Source organism: Pagrus pagrus (genome assembly GCF_965226575.1).
Source record: "Pagrus pagrus genome assembly, chromosome: 9".
Taxonomy (NCBI): Eukaryota; Metazoa; Chordata; class Actinopteri; order Spariformes; family Sparidae; genus Pagrus; species Pagrus pagrus.
The window spans coordinates 6,276,752-6,303,027 of NC_140193.1; the positions used below are offsets into that span (position 1 = coordinate 6,276,752).

General features: G+C 40.7%; 2 protein-coding genes across 16 annotated transcripts in view; one reads left to right on the forward strand and one right to left on the reverse strand.

Annotated features, from left to right (window-relative positions):
• col18a1a (collagen type XVIII alpha 1 chain a) overlaps nucleotides 1–16,708 on the reverse strand; it is an 85,424-nt gene extending 68,716 nt beyond the window's left edge. For both annotated transcript variants that reach the window (XM_084361308.1, XM_084361307.1), the window contains exons 1-2: nucleotides 16,542–16,708; nucleotides 16,373–16,446 (exon numbers count right to left, since the gene is read on the reverse strand). In XM_084361308.1, coding sequence (XP_084217434.1) covers nucleotides 16,373–16,446; nucleotides 16,542–16,552 — 85 coding nt within the window. In that variant the 5' untranslated portion in view covers nucleotides 16,553–16,708. The remainder of the gene's footprint in view (nucleotides 1–16,372; nucleotides 16,447–16,541) is intronic.
• Nucleotides 16,709–22,705: 5,997 nt separating this feature from the next.
• obsl1b (obscurin like cytoskeletal adaptor 1b) overlaps nucleotides 22,706–26,276 on the forward strand; it is a 42,039-nt gene continuing 38,468 nt past the window's right edge. For all 14 annotated transcript variants that reach the window (XM_084361950.1, XM_084361959.1, XM_084361957.1 and 11 more), the window contains exons 1-2: nucleotides 22,706–23,017; nucleotides 24,523–25,641. In XM_084361950.1, coding sequence (XP_084218076.1) covers nucleotides 24,630–25,641 — 1,012 coding nt within the window. In that variant the 5' untranslated portion in view covers nucleotides 22,706–23,017; nucleotides 24,523–24,629. The remainder of the gene's footprint in view (nucleotides 23,018–24,522; nucleotides 25,642–26,276) is intronic.

The following is a 26,276-nucleotide window of genomic DNA, read 5'->3' on the forward strand; positions in this document are numbered from 1 at the left end:
AGTGAATTCTTGGCTTGATTCTTGCCAGTGAAACGGCATTTAGACACATTAACGGTTATGTGTGAAGAAAACATAAATCACATTGAATCATCCTGCGGCCGTGAGAAGACTTAAAATAAACAGTTGCAGACCACAAAACAGCAAAGCACTTGAGCATGCAGAAGTCTTTTAGTGGCTTTTTCAAAACTGTGGACAAGTTGAAGCCTGTAAAATGACATGTGTGCCTCTAAACTGAGGCTGCATCAGTTCCTGTTCTTCCTTGTGCTCGGCCAAAGATGTTGGAATCTGATCTAGGTCAATCCAATATCAGGTGTCAGAATTAGATTAGGCGATCTGCTTTTTTTCCGCTGTCCTACATTGTGAGGTTTGACGACTAGTAATTACAAGAAGGGTGTGACCTCTATTCCCAATCAAATTTGATTCAATATATTACTAAGTAATACAGTTTAGGGTCGACCCAATTGCTTCGCACCTTCGAATCAAATCAGAAATCAAATCAGGATTAGAAGAAAGGAGACGATGTACCGGCTGCACAAAAAGAGGCAAAAGACTTGAAGACTGTGAGAAACTGAGCTCCTCTATTGGATTTAAGTTGTCTCAAAACCTGCGCGCATAAAATGAATGAAGGGTTGTGACGAGTGCAAGATTGACCCTCCATGCTCGCAACTGCTCATCACTCGCTTACTCATCAAGTTGACTTTTGAGACTTTTGGATGCCCTAATACAGTTCTTGGTACTTTTTTCAGCAGTCATACTTTTCTCAATCCAACAAGGACTTGAAAATGCAAACACTTAAAGACCACGGTCAACACGCAAGTACTTGCACATTCACTTACTACTCCGAACTGGGACTTGTGGAGCGAGATGCATGGGCGAAAGAAGTAAATACGAGCATTCATATTGAGGGATTGATGGTGCGGTTGTCATTCAGAGGGTAGAGGGGCCGTCCACCCCTCAGAAGGTTCATCATCATTTCATCAGGAAGAAACCACGTCCAAATCTCGGAGTTGAAAGCCAGAATTGCATATCCCAGTGAAATATGGTCTAAATGTAAATGTTTATTCAACATCTTCACTTCTTTTTCCAATTAAAAAAGCCATTTTTTAATGGGAAAATGTTCATTTGGTACATTAAAATTTTCTATAGCTAAAGATTACATGAATAGCCACATCTTGACTGTTGTCATATCAAATTAGTATGGCTGTCCTGAATGACCTTTTTGGAAATTACCTGCAAATACTTGATATTACTGCCAAAACCAACACAAGTTGGTTTTGGCACCTTTTAAATGCCAAAGGGGAGCTCAATTTCTTGCTCTTTAGTCTTCTGCCTTTGAATCCTCAAAGCATGTGGGTCACCTTTACAAGATAGGAGGCTTAGTACATCAAACTACATATTAAATTATCCAAATCTTTTTTTGCCTACGGGTTATTTTTAAAGTAAGTATTCAAGGAGATACGACGCAGATTCTTTCCTGACTGCATCAATGCAATCATCAGCGTGGACTGGTAAGGGCATGCCAGACTTCATCAGCCAAAACAACAGAGAACTCAAGGAAGCTTTCTAAGACCAACCCTAATTGTAACAAACGATGGGAGAAGCGTTACATGATTTCCCTACACTATACAAAGGAAACACATTGTATTCAGTCAAACCAGAAACTGCTGATAAACCACTGAACAACGTGGGCCTAAACCACAGACCACAGGGTTCACACACTGTATGCTTGAGTTCTCTAATCTTCCTACTTGACCCATTTTAAACAGCTGCTTCACAGCCTATTTTACTTAAACAAGAACCCACCAAGAACATACGAAGAAGGGAGTGGTGGAAGAAACATTCCAGTTTGATTCTGGTCAGGCAGACTGAGGTTTAAAATAGCAATACAATGTCTGCAATCACTTTTTAAGCTATAGAAAGCATGTAGAATTTAATGCTAAAGGTCACTGATGTATAATGTGTTTGACTTTCCAGTTTGTCACAATACTGCAATACCCTATGGGAATATTTAGGAACAGACCCAGACAATGTGTCAGATTGGTTAGACATTTCTTCAGTTGGTTTAATGATGGTGGAATGATAATAAGTGTCTGCAGCAGAATTATCCAGCAACAGAGAAACATTAAAAATGATGATTAAGCTCATCACTTGAACCTCAAATTAAAATCAAAGAAACCCAAGCCCAGTTTCCCCAGGTGATTGTACAGTTTTACTCTGACTCACTGATGTTCAGTCTGAATATATACCCTTGAGCATAATACACACCTTGACACTGGAAAGTGAGTTGGCACATTACAAGTTGCTTCTGTTTAACTTTAGAAACAGTTTTCAAGCTGGGGAAGTCCACTGAACAATGTGTGGATTATACTTAATTCAGTTCATCACTTCGGGGTAGTTAACGCTAACTAGCCAGCTGTCTGCAGATAATCAGGTCAAGGTCTTGTCAACACAAGCAGTGCAGATAAACTAGTGAGCAGACTTTCATTCTGTGCCCTGTCTGAGCTCAAAGTGATCATTAAAGTGGATGTGCTGTACTTAGTTGAAGCACCTGGTACTGACAGTCCATGCATAGCTGAATGAGATAGCATGTATCTTTTTCAATATGCATATTGGCCGACACAATATGAAGCTGTTGCAGGTCATTCAATAGTCCTGCTCAACTGTTTAACACATGCAGCTTTAAATAAAGGCCCAGATGTGTCTGTTTTCAGACAGTATTGCTCACTTCTTGAATGTACAACAAATGTAAGTTTCAAGGGTAAATTCTGAGAAGCAACATTGGTATTTATCAGATATATCTGAATTAGCATATCAAATCTAAATCTGATATAAATCAATGTTGGACTGTGAATTAAAATAGAATCAAACTGAGAGGTCAGTCAATGTCCAGCCCTATTTAATTCAAGGCTTTTATTGTGAAGCATCTGCAGAACGTGTTGAATCTGCATTGACTTCATACTATTATAGTAAAATTCACCTGCCTGCTTTGCGACAGCAGTTATCAGCTACAGTGTTGTTTCCCTTCAGCCAAGTGGAAACGGTTGGGGAAGCACATCAATAGAGATGTGGACACATAATGGTGGTTAGAGGTGCTTAATCTTTTTCAGTGTATCTTACTTTATTAATCAGACAACATAGCAATAACTGGCCAGTCTTAAAGACACTAATTAAACTGCTTAAATTAGGATAAAGAAAACAGAAATTAGCATTTTTTACAAAACGCGTCTGACAACGAAGGAGCTCAAAGGACTTGAGGACTCTACAACTTGCCTTTGCTTGTTGGCTCTAGGAGTCAAAAGGTACATTATGGTCACATTCCAAGACGTGCTCATATCTAATAAAATAGAGGCCCACCTCTTTGGCGTGCAGACTGTCCACTGACAAACTTCCCAGGCTATCAGCATTCTTAAGATTCTCCTGCCAGTCACACAGGACAATTTATTGACTGACCATCTAACAACCTTCAAGCAATGTTTCAACACAGAAAATTCAAGGTTCATAGTTCCTTACATTGCACAATGACAATCACGTCAATAAAGTGTGTTGTACATTAACAATATTTCAATAACTGGGTTTTGGCTGGAATAGGTAACTTTTCAACACCCTGAAAGACAAAGACTCAAGGATCAAACATCTTACAAAGAGGTCTGGATCCTTAGCTACAAATTGTAAAACCCAAGTCTGGGCATGTGCCTAGACATTGATTGCTCAAGCACCTATCAAATGTTGTTTTCCAGACTAAGAGATAAATTGGCAGTGTTTGCATAATGGATTTTATCTTGTACAGTGTTTTGTCAGCATCCGATGAAGACATCGAATGGACTATGAATGATTATCAACATTACAGATGGTTAAGTGGTGTTAATGAAGTGATAAAAGCTCCAGTATTTAGGATTATGGGGCAGAAATGGAAAAAATTATTAGCAGAGATGGAAAACATAAACAACTGGAACTAAATCGTTGTGTTTTCATTGCCTTACAATAAGCCTTTTATCAGAACAGACAAACCAAACACTGGCTCCAAAGAGGGCTTTTTACATTTTTAGCCACCATCGCAAGGGAGTTTAAGACGAGGGGTGTTAAGTTTTCTAGTGATTTCTGAGCTACATTTTGCAGTTCTTGATGCTGACAGCTGCTGAACAATGTCCAAATTAAATTTTTGTTCCAGTATACACATCATTAAACTGCTATATGTTGGGGCAGCTGTATGATGTCTCAATGCAGTCAAGATTCAAAGTGAAGTCACTTTATCCTTTCTGGGCTGATGTGTGTAATTTTAACTTCCTCTAATTTTCCTAAATATTCTCAGATTAAAACCTTTTCTGTGCTTCAAAGCATGTTTACAACAGTTGTTTGACACAATCTAGGTTAGATTCGACCACAGAAACTTGAAACTTTGAATTACAAGGAAACCTTTCCTGTGAGCTTCATAGATCTGATCCTCTCTCGGGATGGAAAGTAAATGCTTCAAAAGAAGCTTTGAAAAGGTGACATTTACAACTATATTATTCCATTTCAACTCCCTCACTCATCTGTTTCTTCTCATGGCCCATCAGATCCTCACATTCACCATGAATGCACAAATCCTACCTGCCTACACAGGTTGAAGATTTACCAAGCAGCTAAAAATGTTGGCAAAGGTGAAAATGTATATGCATAAGCCTCTCAGCAGTCAGCATAAGCCAAGAGCGAGCTTCCTTTCCATTCCCGTTGTTTCTCCTGAATGCATAAGTAAATACCATCCTCCACTGAAGACGTGGGCTTCATGTGGAAAGAATGTGCATGCAGATCTCATTTCTGCATTAGCTTGGTTGTGCAAGGAGCAGATTGTTAGATCAGTCTGTGGGCCAGTCCCAGTCTCTTTGTCCTTTTGCCGGTTCTTTGAACCTGCTAGGCTTCACTCAAGTGTAGAGTTTCAGCTTTGCACCGCACTTCAAGAACATGTCAATGCAGATCAACACTTTGACAGTAAATCTGACCATGAAAGGAGGCTAAAACACTTCTTTTTTTGTCACAAAACCTTCCTCTTTGGATTGGAGGGAATCATGGGCTCAAACCCTTGACATCTGCAGGAGACTGATACGAATTCCACAGGAAGGACACCACTAGAGCAAATGAAATAAAAGCAGGAGATGTGGGCTATCCCACTTATCTACCCAGCATAATTAAATTTGAAATGTCTTTTAAGTGGAAAAAACACTGTGTTGGTGGTTGAATTGATGCTCAAAGTTGTCGCCATATTCACACCTGAGAGCCACTACCCTGTTCTTCAGTCCAAATCCTTGTTGAGGCCTTTGCATACCATCATCCTCATCCTCATAAATAGCATCAGAGAAGCTCATTCACTCTGCCTCTCAAAACAAAGCTCTTCAGGATCAACTGGTTCCCGTAAAATGGTGGTCTCCTTTTGAGTATCAAATTGGACCACTGACATCGTGAAATACACCTCGATGTGATCGGGATGTTTCTGCAGCTCCTTTCTCAGCAGGTGAAATTATCTTTTTGTCTTGTTTTCAGGATTGGATGGACCCAGTATTTGATTTTTCTTTGTTCAAGAAGTGAGACAGAATCATCTTCACTGCTCGACGACTCATTTTTTTCATTTTCCATTTTTTTTTAATTGGATGATAGATTCAAAAAATACATAGGAAAAAAGCAGACAAAAACCTTTACTTGGCTATCAAGTACTCACATCTAATTCACATGGATTAATCAGAAGCATAGACTTCCTCCAGATGATTCCCTCCAGTCCCTTGAAGGCAAAGTCTCATCCTCTACAGTACGAGGGGTGTCGACAGGGGCACGAACTTTTAGCTTACGAGGCACAACACCTTCAAACACCCCTTCCGCGAATAATGCCAGCTAGCTTATACTTCACCTTCAACTGACACTTTAATCCCCTGTAATGAACGGAGACAATGGCTGGAAGAGAATGACGTTATGCCTATGGCCATATCAGAGGCCCGGGGGGATACAGTAGATGACGAGAAGTAAGTGGGACAAAGAGGGCTTTCATCGACAAGACAATATCAGGGCCCTCAATTAGTACAGGCCAGACTAGGGTCCAGGGTGCCAGCATTCATTGTTCCCCCCGCTGGGCACTTTAGCACAAAAAGCCCACAGGTCATGCTCTTCCTCTGTTTCAGCTTAAGCCAGGCAAAGGCATTTTATAATCCACGTGATGGGGCTTTGGTGAGCTGGTACACCAACTTGATCTAAAACTAATGAACTCAGTGAACCAGCTAAAAAAAATACTTTGACCCAATGGCCGAGATGTATGGCTTTATTTGATTTAGCTTGGCATTTCAAAAATGATAAGCAACATAAGCACTAGGGCAGAATGATCTTTATCATACCTGCATCAATATTATGTCTCTTGCCCAAAGTAAACTCGGACAACGCTCTGCCAACTCTTCAGACAGGCGACAGGAAACATTTAGTTTCAGGGCAAAATGCAGACACACAAAATGAAACAGATAAAGATCAAAAATAAACTCTGGTTAGAGAATTTATTCGCAATACAACCTCTCCCTCTGATCCGATGGACTGTATGTGTAATACGCCAAACCAAAAAGCTACAGTTATTCTTACCCGAAGGCATTCATAGAGCAGTGACCTTATCATGCTTTCAGAGTTTCGCAGAAGGAAGAAAAGAAGGGAGGAAACAAGAGCCGAGTGAGTGAAAACAAGCACAAAAACTGCCAAGGCCCCAGGCAAGCATGTGCCTGTATATGGGTCCTGGCACATCCAACCAACAGTGTGTACAGCTGCAGGTACAGTTGGGTCACATATTACAATCTTATACTGTATACAGACTTCTTATTAGGTTTTCTTCTCTCACTCAGGCATATAGTGTAGGTGCATTTCCGCAGCCAGCAGGCTTTACATTGGAGTCTTTACAAGTTCTTACTGAGGAAATGAGGTGACATGAGGCGAACTTTGGCCTTGAGATCATGACAGATTACCGACTCAATAAAGCACAATTTATGTGCTATAGCTAGGTGCTAAAAGAAAACTTACATTTATTTTTTTGCATATCCAATTACATTTCAGAGAGCAATTAAAGAGATTAGATTTAAGGCCTTTTAATATGATATCGGACAAAATTCCACAAGCCTTTTATGAGTCTTTCTATAATTGTATTGATTAAATTAGAAGCATATCGGTTCCGTCAGACGCAGAAACACAGAAAAATGCTGCCGAAATGCCTCCGTGTAGACACTAACAACAGAACAAATCAAAATGTGCCCATGTGAGAAGGAATCAGTTCACTACAGCACACTGCAGCATGAAAGTCCGCTGAACCCTTCACTATTTTGCAGTATGTCCAATTACCCTCTTGCATTCTTAGCATCTATTCTGCTTTTAACTGGGGTGGACAGGAAACTCAAGGTTACAAAAACTTTACGCAGCCAAGCCTATTACCAAGCCCAAATAATAAGCTTATAAACTGGCCTTGTGAAACCACAGGGTTCTGTTGAACATGGCACAAAGTTTCATGGGATGTTTCAGCAAGTCAAGTGGCCGCAGAGGGAAGGAATCTGACTGCAGAGCTTTTCAGCCAATCTCTCCGTCCGATAATGCCACTGTATCAGCAGACGAATGGCCCCACAAATCTTTCACTGGACCTCTAAATATCTAACGTCCCCATGGTTGGCCTATGTTCCTCCTCTCTCAACCTCTCAATGGATGGCACTGTGCCACCTGGCCCATAACAACCACCCAGTGAATAGAGGGCACCCTTCATGGCCTGAGAGCTCATGATTCACACAACAATTAGCAGCTTCCAAGTTACAAGCAACCGAGGCATTCACTTTGTTGGAAATCCAGTTTTGGAATGTAACTAAGTACATTTACTCAAGTACTATACTTAAGTTTTTATTATTTACTTAAGTATTCGGTATTAATTATAGACCTTTTTCACAGCAGCCATACTGACATGAAAACAAAAGGTAAACACAAGTTTAATTAAAGACAATTAATGAAGGTTCCATTCCATTTAGTGTACTGGAGACTTTCTACTGAGCCAACATGCACAATAGCAGCACTTCGACTCAGTTTGACCTTGAATGGAACAGAACCTTAATGAGTATCATTGGTAACACCTGTGTTTACCCAACTGTTCAATGCCAAAATGGCTGCTGTGAAAAAGGTCTATTTGTTTAAGTATTAGGTTTTTAGCCTGGGAATTAGATGAATCTGTCATCTCGTGTTTTATTTGCTCTGGCAGATGCATCTGGCCCCCCTCCATATTGTTTACTTAATATGGTGCCAAAGTTTAGTTGACATAAAAACATGATCAGCTTGTAAAACAGATCACATTGTTGAAGATTAAAACAGCGGCTTCCAACCATTTTAACGTCTAACCTAAAAAAAGTGTATAGTTGGGGCTTCTTGTCGCATTTCAGACATCTGTGATAACTGTTTAAAGCTCAAGGAGGTCATTATTTTACAGAAAAATCAAAGATTAGAGAAAAAAAATCAATACAGATTTGTGCAACAAAGCTCTTATTCTTCTATCCTCTCTCATCAAATCATCTCGCAATGATTTATCTAATGATTATGGGCTCAACCCCCGGTTGGGAACCGCTGGACTTGATCCCCTTGTTTCCACAGGTGAAATAGCAAAATGCTAGCTGCACATTGATTCCTTGGTCCTAATAATGGGATCAAATCAGTCGCAGGGACTTTAACTTTTGAAATTTAAAGCTAATGTAGCTTTAATGTAGAACTTTTACTCATAAGTATTTTTACATTTTGGTATTGGTATACTTTTACGCATCCGAGTATTTCTTCCACCACTTCTTTTCTGTCTCACTATACTGTCAAGCAGGATAACGGGATGTTTTCACAAAGATTCTCAGCGATGCATGAAAGTTGATGTCAAGAGGTACTTAACTTCAGGACAAACAGACACGTTTATGAGGCTGAATGAACAAGAAACGGTAGCAGCTAACAACAGAAACTGACATTCTACCTCTCTTTTCTTTCTCCACATCTTTTTATATTTATGTCCACCACCCAAGCTTACATCCTATACCAAGTGCACCTGGACAGTTTACCTCTCAGTGTCTGACAGGTACAGCAAAGGCAGGCAATGTCATGGAATCCCATACCTCACCCAAAGTCCCACTTCCAGCAAGACCATACGAAAGTGAAGGACAGAGGTACAGGACTCAGCAAATCCCTCTTTTGTCACAGGAGCTCTGGGTTTGATGGTAATCTCCCGTCCCATGGGATTCTCCTCAGTTCACACCCCCATGGTGTGAGATTTGTGAGGGGCTAAGTGCCTACAGACATGGAAGCTCTTGAAGGACGGGTGAATGAGTGGAATTCAAGGATGCCTTGAAAAGCGGCCTGAACATCAGGAGAGTCAATCAGAAGATAAGAAGACGTGGAGTGCTAAAAGAGGGATATAACGACAAAGTGAGGTTTCGAAACGCACAATGGCATTCCCGAGAGGGGCCTCATGAAATGCTGAATGGTCTATTCATTCATTAAAAAAATGCACTGGGTGGTAGCCGGTGCTTGTATTAACAGCGCTCACATCTTGACAGTTAAAATATGCTTATTTCAGGTCTTAATCTGCAGCGTGCCTTTGAAATCATGTCAGAGGATCGCATTGTAACAGTAGACATGAAGTGATCTATATACCCTCGGTCACTCTGAATCAGTCGCAGTTCATGGAGAGTGAAAAGCTTATGGTATAGATTTCTTAGGACAAGAGAATGTAAATGGGTGGAGGGGGGGTCTCTGGTTTCATGCCTCCCTGTGTTCTGCAGGCTGTCAGTGAGGACAAGCGAACACTCCCTAAAGCTGGAGACAGGGACAAAGTGCCAGGTAGATGGATCCGGTTTCCTTTGCAACAACCAAATACGGCTTTGTGGTGGAAAAATCTGCACCTGGTGGCCATGGAAACCAGTGTTCACCCAGGCTGCACCCTACAGTGCTGACAAACTGACCACTGAGAGTAGAAGGCACCCTGCCTTAAAATGTAACAGTTTATTAAGAGGCTTTCGGTGCTTGACATGTCTATAACAACACTACGTGTTTTACGTTACAGTTCACTTCTGCAACTGCTGCTATGTTCACCCGTGACAGATATCAGTGTGGGGTTTGTCGATGCTGGAGCTCGGTAGCTTGCTTCAACATGCTGAAGTCTGTTAGTGCTGGGGATGCAAATCAACTGTTCCAGCCACTGACTTGATCCATTTTCCATGCAAAATCAGAGAAGGCTACAGAAAGGGGTTAAAAGAACAGATAAAGTAAACACTGATTTACCTGAATGACAAACTAAATAAAAAAATAAAGACTTAACACCGGCACAACAAAATCCAACCTGTACTGAGGCTAATAAAAGGCTCAAATGTGATAATATCAGTTTGTATAGAATGCAAATGTAATTTTTACAAATTACTTGTATTTTAAATCGAATACATACCAGTATGTTATATTTTATTTTGACATATTTGATAAGCAAGTGTTTGTAACATACATATATTTTGATGTATTTGCGCCCAGATTGTAATTTTCAATCGGTTAACCTCTAGACGGCGTTTAATCGATTGTTAATTAATCAATACCATCCCTAGTTACAACTGCTGCAACAACCCTTATGAAAATGTTACGTGTGAATTTTCAAAATGTGTTTAAAAAAAGAAAAACATTGTTTCACAGATATGTGAGAGATATTGGCTTTTTCACAAATTAATGAAAATTTTGAAAATACATTCATATGTGGATTAGAATTTCCACATGTAGAAACAAACATTTGAATACATTTTCACATGTTAACTGGAGTGAAAATAATGTCATGTGTGAACTGGACATTTTAACGTATTTTTCACATAAGGAATTTATAGAATAATACGCGATTGGCTAATTTCACATGTAGAAACAATGGTACATATGAATAAATTATCTCGCAATGGACAAGGTTCCGTTTCACTTTTGAAAGTGTTGGTGATACCCTCCCATCTTGCTCTATGTTCAGATCTTTACAACTAAACCTTCATATACTGTAGTCCTGTTATTTGCAGAGAAGGATTCACACTTTCCTCTAACTGTTAGTTCGATTACGGCTGGGAAAGACAAGCGAGTAAGTGAGGGTTTCACGGCAAACAGGAAAGAGGTGCTGAGAGGTAAGAGGGCACTCAGTGTGCCATTAGTGCTGGAGATGGTTGGGTGTACAGAGCAAGTGGCCCTACAAATCCTCTTCTCTTGGAACACAGGCAGTAATTATGGTGTCGCACTGTATTTTGCCGCTGTCAACCCGGCATTTTGACATCAGGGACAGCATGAGAGAACAGCCGAGCGCACCTGAAACACTGAGTGGTAGGAGCACATAAAAATACAAATAACAGCTGTCAGCTACATTCAAAAGGATGCTCTGCCCTGGAAAGCAAAATGATAGGGGATCGCAAATACAGACAAATACTGAGCAAAGGACTGAGGTCAGTTTTTTGCGTGTGATTACCTTCAAATCTGATTCAAGACATCGGCTGACACTCGGTTAAGTTTTCTCAAACACTTCCAAAGTCAAACATCTGGGCTTAGATTCTCTTCTCCTTCAGAATTACTATAAAACAAGCACTAATCAGAGTCCAAAAGTCCTTATAATCCGGTCATGTGGTAATAGCAAACAGGCATAATGGGCTTTTAAATTATTCATGCTGTGCATCAGCCAAGCTGATGCATTTCAAATGAATACAGCAAGCAGGAGCCTGCTTTATTATTATACATCTACCGCTAATGCTTAGTGTTTTCCCTCAGTTTGATCAGGTGTCTGGCAGATAATGTGATCCTGGGACTGCGGCCAAATTCACTTCCTCCTCCCTTTGACAGAAAACAAATCAATTGTGAACTCAGTAGGTTTAGGATCAAATAGCTCTTTCTTTCAGTGAAGATCCGATTCAAAGGCAACATGTTGCTGATGGGTCAAACGTGATATATCCAGGTAGGTTTATCTGGGTGGTGCACAGAATATTTTAAAGGTGCAATATGTAAGAATATCAGTTGAAAACACTCAGAAATTTAAATTATCAACAGAATAGTTTTGACATTAAGTAGTTTATGTACTGTGTTGCAAAGATATACACTTAAATTAGCACTGACTCTCCTGGTTCTCCCAGTCCCAACTGCTAGCTGCACAGCTAACTGAGCTAACTAGCTAACAGCAGTCGTGGGGTGTGCATAATCTCTTGTAACATCTAAAGAATCTAAAGAATTTAAAAGGTAACATCTTTCGAAGTAATGGCTCAAAGTTGGTAGATAAGAATCATGAAAGGTAAAAAGCGACTGTCACATCTACTTTACATTTCCAATGTGTACATACACCCTTAATTCAAACAGCGTGCCTGGTGACGCAGGGCCGCCTCTCAAACTGGGCCATGTTTTTCTATGTCCGGCACAGATATACAACTCTTCAGATTCCCTACAGGATCCAGATGGGCTGAATTAAGTAATCAAAGCAGGATGCGACCACCGTGGTTTTCTTACAAAAACACATCCACATTAGAGTAAACCACACCACCTCTTGATTTCCTTTCCAGTCATGTTCATAAGTGTGTCACTCATATAGAGACACTTTTCTCTCCTGGTCTCACACAGCTGTTCTACGTTATGGTGTGGTCCTGCTACACTGACATAGACAGAGATGTCCTTACAAAACCCTGTTGTGGAAGTCTTTGTGCAACAAAAAAACAGCGACATATGGACTCTTGAGTGTTTTTACAGCAAAGCATCGAACGGGATTTTAAGAGAAACCTGAAACCTCAGACTCAAACTATCGGCCGAGAGCTCGTATCTGACTTGTATCCTGTTGACTGACAGACAAAAGAAGGTTGCTGCACTGGCACGAGTAACAGCATAAATACATAAAGGAAGTGTCAATCTCTTGTGTCAGATTTTTTCAAAAAAAAAAAAAGAGGCCAGACAGGGAGGTACAGACAAACACTTGACATCTTGAATGACCCCCACCCACAAACCTCACACACATGTAAGCCAACACTGAACGTCACACACTCAAAGATATAAACCATCGTTCCTAGATGAGCTTTAACGACCTTTTAAATGCTGCTGGTTGACACAGTATAACCAAACAATGCCAGATGGAGCCTCCATGCCTTGATGCGAGGGACCTCCAGAGACGTCGATCATGAATAAGTAGGTTTACCGACTAGAAAATCCCGGGATTAGACATCACAAGGTTCACTGAGTCAACAGAATCTGTGCACAGTCGTTCCAGTTATTTCATTCGAGAGTTACAATGATCCTAACAGGGACAGCAATCTAATAGTCGGTCAGCACAGACAACCTGACTTTCATTATTGGAGGGGTGGACTTTAACAAATTACTGTAAATGGTGTCTATTAAGGAATTAAGGTTTGTCCGTGTCCTACATTGAGATTCTGAGTAGAATCACATGTGTTTTAAGTAAATTGCTTTACCTGTAGTGAGTCAAATACATCTGAGGATATTTTATTTAATCTTTAAATGGTCCTGCATTTGTATGTATGAACTAGAATGACACTCGTAGAGCGCATACCTCTGCCAAGGCCCAATAGTCCCCTTTCGTTTTCACCCATAGATATCAGCCACCTAATACTAACATTTCTGGATCCACACCAGAAGTTGAAATCCAACATTTAAGTTTCATGGAAATCCATTCAGTAATTTTTTGTGTAATCCTGCTGACAAACCAACCAACCGACGGACACAGGTGAAAACATGACCTCCTCGGTGGAGGTAATAACAATATGGCCACATTCATACACAAGGTGTTGATGGGAAAGACTTTTAGCAGCTATTATCAGTTCAAAAAGGCAAAAAAAAATGGAAAGACACTTAAGACAGAGCTCATCCAATGTAAACCTGGATTAACTTTGTGGTCATTAAATAAAGAATGTCACATTTAATTAAAAGCTGCTATTCTTTGGCAACCATCTGGACTATCACTACAAAATAATCGGGCCCAGGTGGGGTATCCTGTTGGCACACTGGACTAAAACACAAAACGACGTGACACCGTAATGTGTCAGGTTTGAACTCAAGTCAAGGACCTTCCCTTTTCCTTTGTATGTGTCTCCGAATTTCCTGTCAGTTTCATCGCTTTCTAATAATGTGTTAGGAAGACTGCAAACACATGACAGAATAATGAAGAGATCCTACAAAATAAAAGAGCTGTTGCTTCATACTTGTGTCTTGCCTTATCTGAAGTCCCTTCAAAGTCACAAAGGTCACCACTGTTGAGCTTAAAAACAATCCATCGACACAGCAAGCTGAAGTTTGTCCTAGTTTGAATCATGTGTTACCATGAAAACCAAAGAAAAGAAGCAAAGCAAATGGATCAAAATTGAACTCTACAGAGCAAAATTGATTTTTTTGCAGCTGCGGACAGTAAACAAGGAAAAAAAAAAAAAAACAGGAAAGTTCAAATCGCCATTCTCGGGACACATCTGAGGCCTGGAAGCAGATGTTTTCCGGCAAATCCTGCAACTTTACGTGACGTGTCAACACATGTTTGTCAAACGGAGCTCCGCTTCAGACCTGCTATTCCATAGTCATATATCATTATAACCCGAGCGTCACCAACTACAGCTGGAAGTTGCAGAACCACTGTCAAAAAGCTGCAACTAATCTCAGTAATACTCAAATGTAAGGATATTCTTTACGCTTTGGGGCCAAATACAGTAGTGTAGGGATTTTAACATATGTTTTGTTATCCTTTCCCAGCACACTGAAAAGCCTGTCATCATGTCCCTTCAGTGAAAAGGAGAAAACCCCAAGCCAGCTGTGATTTTTTAATGTGGCATCTAATTCAGCCATTAAAAGGCACGGCGGGGTGTCCCCCCTGCAGCCGGTCCCCTCCCCCCGCCTCGTCCTCCTCCCCCCTCGGGCAAAACCACGCTGGGTGCATGTCAAAGATCACATGACAATAGGGATTCCTGACCCAGCCAGGGACTGGGAATGAATCAGACCTAATTCAACCATGTCGCAAGCCAGCCAAAGGCACTGCTCTTGAGACGGAGCGGCCAGGCCATTTTTTTTTTTTTTCAACCTGGACACACACAGACTGGACAGCATTCCTGTGAAAATGTCAGTGTTTGAGTGTTACTTGCAATATCTTTTAACTTGTTCTGATCTCCACTGGAGTTAAAGACGGAGTATTATTAAAATCAGGGAGAGGAGAACAAAAAAAAGGAGGCAGATGAATGGCAAAAAGCAAACAGTGTTTGATCAAACTTGCAGCAGACGGGTTGGGTTTTTACACAAAAGACAATACAGTGAGTTCAAAGAGTCGACACACAAAAGAGCGTCTTCTCCCAAAGCCCCCTTAAAATACTACATCGAGCTAGTGATGACCACAGTCGATCAAATATTAATCGATGTCCTCTCAGTTTCCTCCTCTGCCTATCATCTGACAGCTCCACAGTCCTCCAACTCAACGTTTACCAAATTAAACGCAGGACGTTAGAGAGGTCCGAAGATAAATTATTCAGCAGCAGAAGAGAGTTCTTTCACGCGGTGGCCTCGAACAGCCCGTTTACACCCGTTACAGCAAAAATCGCCTCTTTGTCCAACAGCTGGGAGGACACATGATTTCTGCTTGTGCTTACAGTATTCTGACTAACAGGTCACGACACAGGAGGGAAGCGTGAGGAAACAAGCATCTTTCAGGGCTTTGATGCAGCCGCCGCAAGCGACAGTTGTGTGGTCAGACACAGAGCAAGACGCAGGACAAACAAAGGAGGAATGCAGGTTTCTGAGCAGACCGCAGACTTTGGACTTGAGGAAAAAAACCAGTAAACAGACCCAAAGCCACTTTGACCTTGTGAGAATGGACAAACTGGCTGTTTTTTTTTTTCATCAGTGAATCATCAAGAATGTGTCGCCATCGCCCACTTTGCAGCAGACAGTTATATGACGCGTGAAAGGGTGCCAAAGGAAATACAGCATAAAGTAAACGCCATGCTCGACATCACAACTAAATGTTGCTGCAACTTTCCTCAGTAAAAGTTAAACATCTCAGTGCTTATTGTGTAAACTGGCAACACACACACAAACTCTGGCTTGCAGGTCTTACAGTATGAATCACCACTCATTCATAGGTTACAGATCCAACTCTGCAACAATTACTCCAGTCAGATGGCTGCTAAATTGAGCAGATAATTTCCAGAAGCTTCCCAAAACAGAGTATTTTCTCAATGAAGCCAGTGTTTAAATGCTTTTATTGTGAAGGAGACGCGTATGGGACTAGATAAGACTAGTTTACACAAGTTAGCACACAGGCAACGTTAAGGATGATGCAAATGTTATATAAGAAAGCATAAAGCATGTCACCACAGTCCATGTTTCCAGTGTCGGGTCTTACCTGGCCATTGCGATGCAGCAGGGCAGACGAGGATAAGGACGCAGCACAGAAGGCGCTCCAGCCATGAGGAACACCTGCAGAGGTAGCAAGCAATCATTCACAAACTTCATCGCTTCAGTAGAAGAAGCTGCAAAAAAAAAAGAGTTGTCAAGAAAAAACACAAAAGTACCTCATCTTCATCTCTTCTTTTCACCGACACCGAGGGGGGGAAATCTACATGGACTTTTCGGGGAGGAGGAGAAAAAAAAGTAGTGTTCACAGTTCCCGTTGGTCCAGCAGCACCGCGGCACCGCAGCAGCATGCGGGGAGAACAGCTGATGGGGACGCAGCGCGAGCGCTCTGCTGGAAACAGAAGAAGAAGAAAGGAAGAAGAAGAAGAAGAAGAAGTGAGGAGCGCGAGAGAGAGGTGACCTGCAGGAGTTCACATCAGGGACTTCCGCCAGGTCCTAAAAGGGGACACATTCCTCAGACTGTCCGGATACACCCGTGTCATCTAAAAACATGCAACAATAATTATAATGATAATAATATTAATAATAATAATGATAATAGTAATAATAATAATGTTCTTTAGGATTTTGCGCAAAAAAGCTTTACAAATGTTTAAATCTTTATTTTTTTATTTTTTTTTGGTGCAACATTTTTATTTTCCTTTCCTCATTAAGCATTAAAGGGTAACTCCACCAATTTAACTTAAGTACTGGTCTGGAAGTGCTAAATATGTGGGGAAAAAAGTCTTGAAAAGTTTGTATGAAAGCTGCATGTTGCATTGTGGGTAATGTAGGCACCAGGTCTGGAATAGAAGGAAGATTGTGTGGAATAAAAAAGTGATATCTCTGGTTCTGACATGTCAGTTTTGATCATAGTAGCCTGCTTTTCAATAAAATGATGCCTACATTACCCAGAATGCAACTTAGAAGCTTGTGACAACACTGGAGGCAATTTATGCATTTGTTTGCATGGTTTTTGGGTGTTTTGGTGTTTGGTGTCTCCCCATGTTACTTTGATGGAGGTCAGCCTGGCGTGGGCTCAGCGGGTTTGTGTTGGACCCGGTGGCACGTGGGATCCTGCTGTGATCTGGTGGTGATCCATGGGGCGTCTTGCGGTGTTGCAGGGAGCTTGGCTTTTTCAGGGACATTGTTTTTATTGTGTGAGGCACTTTGTATTACTTTGCTGTATGAAAAGTGCTCTTGATTGATTGATTTATCAGATTACATGCAGCTTCTGCTGGAGACACAAAAGGCTTTATACTACTTTTTTTTCACCCCCAAGACCTGTGAACACACTTCCGCGTGTGAAATTAGTGGAGTTACCCTTTAAGTAGACTACAGCTTGTGTTTCCTGCCACAAACCTAACAAACCCGAGGTTACGTCCCTCTGCTGACAGACGCTGAAGTGGATGTGAATAGTTGAAAAACTGCAGCATGAGCTGTGTAAACTGAAGGTTTCCACCGGAAAATCTTCTGTCATTCATGCAAAGTTTACACTGTCACTTTACCTCCTCGAGATGCAGTGTGCTCACAAGCAGGGACTTGACAAGATAATGACCACATGAAGTCTCAGTGAAGCCGTATTTACTTTGGTTTATCCTGGTATGAGGTAATAGAGAGGTGAGACCTCCAAGAGGAAGACACGCTTCTTTTGGCTATGTATATAGAAATACAATATCATTCCCACTGAGTGAGTTATTACTTTAAAGACTCAAAATAATAATTTCTGCATTACAAGACTCATCATACTTGCCAAGTTTGCCTTACATCATCTGTTTAAAGTGAAACCTACAACATCACTTAGTTTGCCAGCACACTGAGCCAAAAATTAAAAAAAGACATTAACATTTTAATCATACTTACATGTCCAGCCTCAAAAAAACAGAAGAAACAAAAATAAGTCATCATAAAACTCTAATCTCCTCAGTCATGTGTTTGTGCCTTGATATGTATGGATGTGAGGTGAGTTGTGGCATGCTGCACTTACACAAGATGACCACCAGAGGATGAGATTGTTTCTCTTTTCAGAGCCTGCAGAGGAAACATTTCATCTGGGCCAGAACTATTGATCATTGTCCTGCTGTCAGCCTACAGGATACACTGTGGAGTGTGTTTGGTCGATGTTTTTTCTTTTCTTTTCTTTTCTTTCTTCTTATTATCCTCAGATTGACTTCTGTCTCTATTGCCACACGCAAGATAGAAGATTTAATCCAGTTTTTGACGTGTTTCAGTTCAAGGCAGAAATACAGACAGCTAACTTGTGTCAATGTACAATTATATTGCACCTCCTGAACTGCAGCCGCTATCAGTTTTTCAAAAGCTACAAATGTTCCCTTTATCGATATGTCCATTGTGATTAGTATTAAATAAATCAAGGTCAACAAAGGAGGGATTGAATAGTTTCACCTGAGGGGTCTCAGATTTTGTACCATCGGAGCAACTGACCTCAGAAACTGCTGCTGATCACAGTGTACTGATGTTCTAGTTATGACTGGACAGTTTTATAACGTTCACTTGTATATGTACCAGGTACTAATACCATCTATATGACTTATCAGAGAAAAAGGCAGTGGGTTCATGTATTAGACTGCTGTATTTGCGGCTCTATCTGCAGACCTGCAGGCTACTGTCTGAACACGTCCACAGCTCTGCGAATGTCTGCTTTGCTCACATTCCTGTGTCAGAGAAAAGAAAAGGCAAAGTTGTCAGTTAAATGCTATGTTGCAGTGTAACCTCACAGAGAGCAGGGTGGAGCTCTCGCCCCCAAACAGTAACATATAGCGCCCACAGCAGCTCTATAATGAAAGATCAACTATGATCATCTGTCATGAGCGATGTGTCACAGGTGTAGTCACGTTAATTGTTTTGGCCTTTTTATGCTGCGAGCACCGATGGAAGATTTACAGCACACGATCACAGGGTATCAAAAGTAAAATAACAACTTATTCATTCATAAACCATTTATTATTTTTGAATATACATCTATTTGTATCTGGTTAAAATGCTTCATCGTACAAGCTCGACTCTATTTTGAGTCCAAGAGCTGCTGCAGCCCCAGTGGTGCTAACAGCTGCTCAATGAAAACAATCCTACAACTTAAAACTTAAAAACATAAGTTGATATTTGATCAGTAAGGTCATCAAGGGATGCATTCAAAACTTTAGAATTAATGACTTTATTGAAGAAGTAATAAGTCGTTTTGAGTCAAACTTTTATGATTTTTAACATTAATATAGCAGCAAACAACTGGTTGTTATGTAAAGATGGTTTCACACCTTCAGGCATGCAAGTACTTCTTTGGCGAGGCAAACTGTGACACTCAGACACTATCTGGAGCTGTGGTGGCCCAAAATGTCGGTATCTGACAACCTGTGAATGAGACTCAACAATCATCTCTTCTTTCTGTTCTGTACACGTGATATCTTTAACTTTACATGTCCGTCCGTCCTGGGAGAGGGATCCCTCCTCTTTGGGTTCTTGACTAGAGTCGAGGGTGGCAGAGGGTGTCGTGCACTGTACAGCTTGTAGGCAATGTGATTTGTGATTTTTACTGCACCTTTAAAGGGTTAAGCACAAAGATGTAACCAGGATGTTATAGTGCCTCCATTCTTCCAAGCATTTATTTAAGCATTCAAATAGCTGCCTTGTGATCTCACTGAACCTGTCATTTGGCAGGTTGTCCAATACATAATTTAAACAGTTTTATACACGGCAGTTAAAGAAACTTCCCAAACTCCTCAATTGTCCAAGATCACACTGCACATGCATTTTAAAGAGATGGCTCTTCAGAGAATGATTTATTTATTTGAGGAGAGACATAATATTTGCACATCTCTTTTTATTTATTTTAGCCTGTTTATAGGAAACAGCTTGTAATTTGCCCCGAGAGCAACATCAAGAAATATCAAGATCAGCAAAGTGTGAAAACATTACTTAACCTTGTTTTACACATTTAAAAACACTTTACCTGGATGCGATGCGACACAGAGCAACACCACACGCTCTGTTTCCAGTTTAGGATATGTGAGTTCTCTTAACATAACAACCCTTAAAGTTGTTACTCGGTTGTAGGCACAAAGCGTTTTATAACCAGCTACAGGGGTCTGAGTTATATCAGATTACTTCCAACAGCTGAAATCAGGGAGGAGGGAGGGAGTGTGGGGCTGTGGAGCCACTAAACAGCTGAAGGGACACTGCAGCGCATGCTGAGACCAGTCTCATAATCACACAACAGCCTCACACACTGAGAAACCCAGGCCCACGTGCTGTCCAATCCCCTCATTACCACGAGGCATAAGATGAAATACTGCCTTTTGGCTCCTTTAAAAAAAGAAAAAAATGCTGAGTCTGGATATAGCAGTGTGAAAGCTACTTCAGATGTGTAGTGGTACACATGATACCTACTGTATAAGCAGTACATACTTTAAATAAACTCACTGGTTGAATTAAAACTTGATTTACTAACTTGACTGCAGCTTGGTAAGCACAAGCACGTGATAACATTGTACTTGCAAACGAAGAAATATAATTTTTATATTATAAGAGTTTAGTAGTACAAATGTACTAACAGCAAAATGTACTACAAGAAGTACAGTAAAAGTATTTGTTGGGCAAAATAATCCCTTTAAGTGAGTTATATCATATAACTGGAACATGAGCAGCTTTAACACCTGAGCTTTAACATTTTAATGAAAGAGCAGATAAGAACAGTACAGTTTATATTATTCATATGCTTTTGGAAAATTTAATCCATCGCAGAATATCATTTTTATAAATTGATCTCATGTCTTCTTCATAGTAACTAGTAACTGCAACTGTCAAGGAAATATAATGTAGTAAAAAGCAGTAGTAGTATCCAGCCTGTAACGTGATGTATTTGCATGAATGGAAATGCTCTCCACACTCTGTTATTGACATAAATCTGGAAGTCAACCCATGGTTGCTGTTAAAAACATATATGTGCTTAAAAGACCTGGTTGGTGGATGATGGGCTGGATACTAACACGTAACATAACGTAAGAAGCACCCTGGTTTCAGCTTTGATCATCACATGATCCTAGCTCCAGTTCAAAAGCATGGATTTGAATACACAGACATCCAACTGGTATAATCTAGTAAGTGAACAGGGCATTGAGCCTCTGCTTGAGTCAGGTGCTCGGCCATTTTGGTGTTCCCAGATGGGTTATGGGTAAAAGAAAAGATCAGACAGAACCAGAGATATCGAGTTTTCCTTTCTTCGCATCCTCCTTCCTTTAAAAACCTGGCGCCTGCATCACCCATGATGCAACACGACTACCAACATTTCAGTCAGGCTGTCAGACAGACCTGTGTGTTATGCTAGCAGTGGCTAATGTAGCCTGTGAGTGAATCAGCAGAGTAATAGAGAGATGTTATACTGTAACGTACACCTAAATGAATATGATTGGTTGTCACTTGTCAGATGCTGGCCGAGATGCTGGTAGAAGTATGAGCGAAGCAGCTGATGCCAGTCAGTTATGCAAGCAGGACTTCAGCAAATAGTTTGCTGTAAGAAACCGATGATGATAAGGGGTAAAAAAAAAAGGAGTTAACCCCAGTGTTTCTGTGAAAAATGTTTTTCAGGCCTTGCCGCAACGCTGGTGGAGGATGTATTCCTGCAAATAGATGGTCTTACATTGTCTTTATTTAAATCCAAATTACTGGTATTAAAATATCAATACGTGCATTTTTAATTTTGGGATTTTTTTTTTTTGTATTATGGTGCATTACCTTTATCTTTTGCTGACTTTACATTGGTGGTTTACTTCTTTTGATAATGTAAATCAAAATCACAGATTTCCATTTGTATGAAAAGGTTAGTAAACCAAAATTAAGGTAATCAAAAATTCCCTAGTGAAAGTTCTCTATTCCTTTTTTTCAGATTTGTACATGCTGGTAAAAAATAGACCTGTTGAGACTCAAAGTGTCAAACAACCGTAAAGCAACATCAGCTCATATTTGATCTTCTTGCTCTTTTGTTCTTCCAGGCTGATAAGACACTATTTCTGTTACAAGGAAAACTTACTCTCACTGTGTAATAGTACTGTGAAAGATGAGAATGTTTAACTTACGTTTAACAAACGTTCGACATCAAATTAAGTTGAGCTTTAACAATATTTCTGAGATCAGAAGCTTGCTCTTCTCCTTAGATTTTTATTGCAAAGCCTCAAGTAAGCTAAGCAGTCTCCCCTGCACTGGCCACCTGAACTATCTTTAGTCCCTGCTGGCAAGTGAATGGAAGTGCCCGACTTATCTTCACTGCTGTCATCGAGGCAGTCAGTATTTTTAGGGGACAGCAGCAGCTGCAAAAGCATTTAACGGTATTCCACGAACAATGACACTTGGGGTGTCTAAGGCTTGAACGACACAGAGATTGGGGGACCACTCTGAAGTTGTTAAACGTGAAGTTGCTGTGGATACTGGAGTTTGGTTTTTCTATCCCTGCTACCGGACGAACGCCTATGAAGATGTGCCGGAGGAATACTTGGGTCCTTTGAGGGAGAGCATGTGTCTGAATCTGAAGTCAACTTGGGACATTACTCAGCCTTCAGGAGACGAGTGGCATTGCTTCTTACCTCGAAGAGAGATTGCAAGTGCGGAATGTATGTTGGCGGTCGTTCCCCGCGACTGAAGCGAGGTAGGTCATGTGAGGGGTACACGGCACCGCTTCACAAGGGGCAGAGGTCATTCCAATTAAATCAGACAAGTAAACACAGGGGTTAATCTCCTCTCTTTAAACCTCCGGAGGGAATATTGAAGACACTTTCAACGCAATGTCCAAACTGAGTTATTAAAACATCTTGCAATGTGGAAAAGAGATTTTGAGCTACTTATTAAATTAATGTTAACACCCAGGTACATCAGATAGTACAATCAATGGAGTTACAAAATAGTTTTCCATCAATGTTCAATTTCATTTTAAGTAAAAAAGCTCATTGTTAAGCGATTAAAACTCTTACGTTAAACTTTTTACATCCATGTTTTTTTTAAATCAATATTGAATATAAATCAAATTCATTTTTGCCTATAATGTAAAGTATTAACTGGAAAAAGTATAATCATAATATAAACTTGACGATCTTTTTTAGTTTCCATTTGTCGAGCAGGTTTGAAAGAAGACCAGACAGTATCCTTTAATTTTCCTGTATGTGATTATAGGATTGGGATTTTATCACGATTATCATTATTAATACCTTATGTCAGTAAAAACTTATTTTTCAAATCCATCATCTGTAATATGATGCACTGTCAGGTGGTTTTAAATACACTATTTGATTTTTTATCTTCTTTGTGATTCAAAACTTTACTTCCTGCACCAAACAGGACCAGGCTTTAACTTTCTTTGGGAGCTTATCCAAAACACATAAACTCAGTTTACTGATAAATTAACTCAAGGAAATCAAGGAAAACTTCGGTCTGAGGATGAGATTACATGAGTGGTCCATGGTGGAGAGAGAATTAAAAAGTGTAGCAGGTTATAAACAAAATTTCGAGGATTGCCTGACTGATATCTATCGAGGACTTTGACAGAAAAACTATTTCAAAAGAGACATTTAAAGAAAGAGCTCCTTTAACAGAGCTGCCAACAAAGGGTGTGATGGAGGCTCAGCATATTTTGACTGCAAGGTCTCCTGGGTGGGCAGACCGTAATTTCGGCCCTGTGTTTGTGTGAGCACGCGGGTTTCAGTGCCTTCTTTGTGATACCTGACACACACTCCCTCACAGGTCTTTATTTAGGGCATACTATATTAAGCACTTTCCCATTGAAATACAGCACCAGCTGTACTGGCTATGTGTTGTGGCTGCTGTTGCAATAGGCAGTCCCCCGTCTCACTGCTAGCCTGTGTTTTTTCTCTCATGCAGACAGATCTAATTCAATTAGCGCTAATAATCATACCATCCTTTTTTGCTGAAACACAAGCACGTAAAGGGGGCGGCGACTGACAGAAGTTTGACTTATAGCATAAGGGTTTAGTTCCTCGCATAAGGGGGCTACAAGTATAACCTTATAACATATATAGATATTTCACATAAGGTTGACGAATCAGACATGTTAGATCACTATATTTAATGTTTAAATATTACCTCATGCAAATAAAGATGTTGGATATTACAGTAATGCATCTGTTATTTCTTTTTTAGAAATTTGCAGTGGAGAAGTTGGACCGTCTTGCCCCGGTGAATAGCTGCCACTTTTATAATTTCCTGGACTTTTTTTAAGCTGAACTGAGGCTGACAAAGAAGCAGAAATGGATGTTTTTGGTGGTGCGCCACGTTTCTTGGCCTATCCGAGACCTGTGGTGGTACAAAGTGGAACTGATGCAGTCCTGAAGTGTCAAATTGGTGGCGATCCAAGGCCTGCAGTTATCTGGGAGCGTAACAATGAAAAGATTGACCCGCAAGGACAATACAGGGTCTTTGAGGATGGAAATGTTTACAATCTCATCATTTCAGCTGTGACCACAGAGGACAGCGGACAGTACATATGCAAAGCAAAGAACAGCATTGGGGAAACGTACGCAGCGGCCACACTGAAGGTGGAAGGTGAGGCGCAAGAGATGGAGCTACGAGAGGAAAATAAGCCTCGATTCCTCATCAAGCCGCTGTCCACTCGCGTGGGTCGCGGGGAAGACGCCGTCTTCTCTTGTAAGCTCTGGGGAAACCCTCGCCCAGAGGTCGTCTGGGAAAAGGACGGAAGGAAACTCAATGAAATATTTGAAAGCACACATTTCAGTGTGGGCTACCAGGACGGTGGATGGTTCCAACTCAAGATCTTTAAGACTCGTGCGCCTGATGGTGGTGTATACACGTGCAAAGCCAGGAATGAGTTTGGGGAAGCGCTTGCAGGAGCTGTGTTGCTCGTTGATGCAGGCCCAGGACATGAGGATGAAGGAAATCGTAATGGCTACACAAATGGCCACTGGAAAGGCCAGGGAAAACAGAGGATTGGCAGGCAAGTGCCAAACCGGCTCAGAGACGACACCATGACCAAGTCCACAAAAGTAAAAATGTTTGCTGTGACAGAGGGTAAACATGCCAAATTCCGCTGCTTTGTGACTGGAAAACCCAAACCAGAAATTATTTGGAGGAAAGATGGCAGGCTGATACTGTCTGGAAGGCGTTATTTGTTATATGAGGACAGAGAAGGATACTTCACACTTAAAGTTCTGTACTGTAAGCAGAAGGATAACGGAGTTTATGTTTGTGCTGCGTCAAATACTGCGGGGCAAACCCTCAGTGCCGTACACCTCTCCGTAAAGGGTAAGTCTATTTTCAGCGGCTTCACTGTTTTAATTTTTTTTGTAAAAATGTGAAGAAATGTAGTCACAGTTTAAAGGAGTAAAAGCAGACACGGTGGCAGCGTGTGATGCTTTTTGCAGTCGGTTAAGGAGTGAGCGAGGGTGTGCTCTTGGATCAGATTTCTATGCATTTGATGCGAGGATGATGTCAGTGAGATATCTTAAAAGAGGCACTCTGAGATCATTTATTGAGCTTGGGCCAGACAGGGAGGGCGGAATAAAAACTTCAAGAGGGTATCATGATGCTTTTAAATGAGTCTGTTTATTTTGCATCATGATATTGTTTCGGATATGCTAAAAGAGATATGCCTCAATATATAAAACTATCGACTACAACAGAGAAAAAATTGGATATTAATTAATTTCATATTTTGTGGTACAATACTGGTCTCATTATTCGAGATAAACAATGACAGAATTGGCCGACGCTTTTAGAAAGCAAAGACCAGAACAAACTGTTAAACAACACCGTGGCGCTTTCATGACTGAGGTTGCTGACAAATGCCTCGTTTAGAAAATCAAGTAAATTTCAAGTATATGGCTTCCGTGAATTCGCAGAACCAGCCAGTCAGCAGGGTAGCGAGATGCAAATGTAAT